This window comes from Poecilia latipinna, unplaced genomic scaffold (genome assembly GCF_001443285.1).
Source record: "Poecilia latipinna isolate Pla-1442-1.1 unplaced genomic scaffold, P_latipinna-1.0 Scaffold1400, whole genome shotgun sequence".
Taxonomy (NCBI): domain Eukaryota; kingdom Metazoa; phylum Chordata; class Actinopteri; order Cyprinodontiformes; family Poeciliidae; genus Poecilia; species Poecilia latipinna.
Genome location: NW_015114016.1, coordinates 4,313 through 7,814, shown reverse-complemented (window position 1 = coordinate 7,814; position 3,502 = coordinate 4,313). Strand labels below are relative to the sequence as shown.

Here is a 3,502-nt window from a genome sequence, read left to right as displayed (position 1 = left end):
TTCTCCAGGTGTTTGGTTCTCCAGGTGTTTGGTTGTCCAGGTGTTTGGTTCTCCAGGTGTTTGGTTCTCCAGGTGTTTGGTTCTCCAGGTGTTTGGTTCTCCAGGTGTTTGGTTCTCCAGGTGTTTGGTTCTCCAGGTGTTTGGTTCTCCAGGTGTTTGGTTCTGTGTTGCAGCTCTGTCCAGCTGGCAGCTGCAGATTGAAGCCGAAGAGGCCGTGATGAAGGTTCCGTGTCCGGACTTCGTGGCTCTGAACCGGGACGCGGTCCGGTCCGGTTTGGTGACGTCCAAGGAGCTGAGGCAGTACCGAATCCAGGTGGGCGACCTTCAGGTCAAGGCCGCGGAGCAGCAGCAGTGCAGAACCTCACGGCGAGCCCATCTGGTACCGGACATTGTGTTCGGGATCCGCAACAGGTTAGGAACCGGATCATCCACCTGATCGGTCCATTATCGATCAGATTATGGCTCAGATCGATTATTGATGTCTGATCAGGCCGTCCTCTCCGCTGGCCGACGTCCTGGCTCACCACTACGGCCACCGCTGGCTGGAGGAGCAGCTGAGCCGGAACCGACCTGGCAACCTGACGGTGAGGGGCGGTCCAAACGTCACCGTGCTTTTAGAACTGGACCGACACTCGTCTTTGATGTCTCATTGATTATTTATTGGATCATCACAGGCTAAACCGGGTCGAGCTGCAGAGACCAGAACCAGTCTGCTGAGGAGCGCCAGAACCGAGACGGTTGAGAAGAAACCCTTCACCCTGCCTCAGTTCTCACAGGTGAAACACACACCTGAACCAAACACACACCTGAACCAAACACACACCTGAACCAAACACACACCTGAACCAAACACACACCTGAACCAAACACACACCTGAACCAAACACACACCTGACCTGAAGACAGCCGTTAGGAAGCAGAAGTTGGACCCACAGCTTCCTGTCAAACCTCAGATGAACTGGTTAAACTGGTCTGAACTGGTTAAACTGGTTTACAGATCAGATGTTTCATCTTCACCTCAGCCATTGATTCTTCTGCTGCTCCACCTTCTGCTGTTCTGGATCTAGAAGTGAAGAGGCAGCTGGAGAGACAGAACCGGAACCAGACCCAAATCCAGAACCGGAACCAGAACCAGATGGAGTCAGCCCAGAGTCCAGCAGAGCAGCTCTGTGGCCCGACCCAACAGAAGGTTCTGTTGCTGTGGAAGACACCCTGCCTGGTTCCGGTACAACAGGAAACTCACTATCAGTCACCGACGACTACAGACCTGTTGCCATGACAACCCTCATCATGGAGGGACTCCTGCTGGGCTCTGGACCCTCACCTGGCCTACTTCTGTCATCTCCAGAAATACTCTGATTACTCTGCAGCTGCTGGTGGGTCAGACGCAGACCAGAGGACAGAGGGAACAATCAAATCACCTGGGATGGAAACAAAACAAAGGAGATGATTTCAGGAGGAACAGGGTCAAAGGTCAAACCCTGTTTCCATCATGGAGAAGAAGTAGAGGAATATAAAACCCTCGAAGACAGACTGGCACCAGAACCAGGGACCTGAAGAGCCTCAGCAGGGTGATAAAGAAGGCTGGTTCTGATCTGGTTCTGATCTGGTTCTGGTTCTGATCTGGTTCTGACTGTGGAACCTCTGCAGGAGACGACGCAAAGAAAGATTCTTGATAAAATGAAGAAAGTTCTGGCCGACCCGGACCGTCCTCTGCACCAGACTGTGGTGAAAGCACAGCGTCTTCAGTCAGAGGCCTCTTCAGATTCACTGTAACACAGACTGCTACAGGAGATCCTTCACCATCTGTAATAACTGAAGAATCTGAATTAATCTGAGCTACGATAATAAAGTCTTTTGGATTTGAACTCAGCTCGGTTCTCCTGATTGGGTCAGGCGGTTCTGGTTCTGGTTGTGCTACAGGTGACCCATCTCTGCTTCCCCTGCAGATTCCGGCGGCGCTGGACACTTTCCGGGACTCAGCAGACCGGAAGCGGGCTGCCAGCGCTCAGCAGCAGAACCGGTGATCCAGAGAGGACGGCCGGATCGGGGCCAGAACCGGACCGGTTCTGATTACTGCTAATAAAGCAGCAATGTTTGCTCCACAGGAACGAGTCGAGTTTCATTCTTTCACAGGACAGAACTGGGTTCTGGTCCGGTCCGGGTCTCTGTATCAATCCGACATCATTAAAACCTGATTATTACATTTATTCTTTACTTTTGTCTAAAGCAAAAATAATGAAAACTTTTTTTTCAATACTTGAATGAATCTCCTTTCTGTGCAGCCAGCAGAACCGAGCTGAGCCCAAAGCTCTTTAACCGAACCACAGTGAACAGAACCTTCAGGTCGGAACCAGCAGAGGAGAAAATGAGTCTTAGGGCGGAGACGCACCTGGAGAGGAGGAGGATGAGGAGGAGGAAGAGGAAGGTCCAGGAGGATCCGGGAGGTATGGGTATGGTTCTGGTCGTGGTTCTGGTCGCAGCAGCAGCTCGGCTCATGACGTCTTTCAGACTTTTTCTTTACTTTAAATCAGTTAAATGACGTCAGAGCCAGCATCCCGCCACTTTCTCTGCTGTCTGTCGGGTCAGGCGGGTTCTGGTTCTGGTTCTGGTTCAACATCTCTGTGATCGAACTTTCCCGGTTGCGCTCGGACATGGACCTCCCGGCCTCCGGACGCTCCAGGTTTCTCATCGACTCGCTGCTAGCGCTCAGGCCGCCCGCAGCGCTCTTCTCCCGGCCAAACCCTCCGGAGCTCCGCGGCGGCTTCCCGGAGCCTCCGTTCCCGCAGAGGGAGCCTGATCCCCGCAGGGAAAACCCGGCGCTGCCCGGTCCGGCCCACCGGCATCGCTGCCTCGGCGCCACCTTCCTGATCCGGGACATCCTGGCGGACTGCCGGTTCTGTTCGGACCCGGGACATCCCGAACCGGGAGCCGAACCGATCCGACCTGGACCGGCGGAATACAGCGCAGGTAAAAATCCAGAAAAGATTCAGGAACAAATCTGATTGATTTTATTAATTTATACTTTTAATTTAATCCTTTAACAAAAAATAGTTTGAAGGTTTGATGTTTTTCACATTTTGATCGAATTTATGATTAAGTTCTATTTATTTTTTCAGCTTTATTTTTAGAAAAATATAAAAAAGATCAAATATATTTTCAACATAAAATGATTCATGTCAATTTCAACAGAATTATATTAAGTTTCAATTTATAGAATAAAAATTATTTCACATAAATCTGATGATGATAATAATAATCAATATTCTGATCGCTTCTGATTCGAACTGATATTTTAATTACCGGTCAGGACCTGGTCCTGGTTCCGACCAGAAATGCTCGGTTCTAATGGACCTCCTGGTTCTGGAGGCAGAAATGCGATAAAATGATAAAGATAAAAATCCAAAGTTTGATTAGGAAAGTTCGGTTTTTCAGTTTTCTGACTGGTTCCGGTTCGATGCGACCGGATCAATCCGGACCGGTTTTCGTTCTTCATGAAGAA

General features: G+C 50.2%; 2 protein-coding genes across 3 annotated transcripts in view; both read left to right on the top strand.

Annotated features, from left to right (window-relative positions):
* Window positions 1–2,108, top strand: part of cfap77 (cilia and flagella associated protein 77) — a 14,967-nt gene extending 12,859 nt beyond the window's left edge. For both annotated transcript variants that reach the window (XM_015056706.1, XM_015056705.1), the window contains exons 4-7: window positions 174–411; window positions 491–584; window positions 675–776; window positions 1,950–2,108. In XM_015056706.1, coding sequence (XP_014912192.1) covers window positions 174–411; window positions 491–584; window positions 675–776; window positions 1,950–2,027 — 512 coding nt within the window. In that variant the 3' untranslated portion in view covers window positions 2,028–2,108. The remainder of the gene's footprint in view (window positions 1–173; window positions 412–490; window positions 585–674; window positions 777–1,949) is intronic.
* A 191-nt stretch (window positions 2,109–2,299) lies between these two features.
* The window catches only part of LOC106962342 (barH-like 1 homeobox protein), a 5,458-nt gene continuing 4,255 nt past the window's right edge, over window positions 2,300–3,502 (top strand). The window contains exons 1-2 of the mRNA XM_015056707.1: window positions 2,300–2,447; window positions 2,590–2,970. Of these exons, the coding sequence (XP_014912193.1) occupies window positions 2,369–2,447; window positions 2,590–2,970 (460 nt within the window). The 5' untranslated portion in view covers window positions 2,300–2,368. The remainder of the gene's footprint in view (window positions 2,448–2,589; window positions 2,971–3,502) is intronic.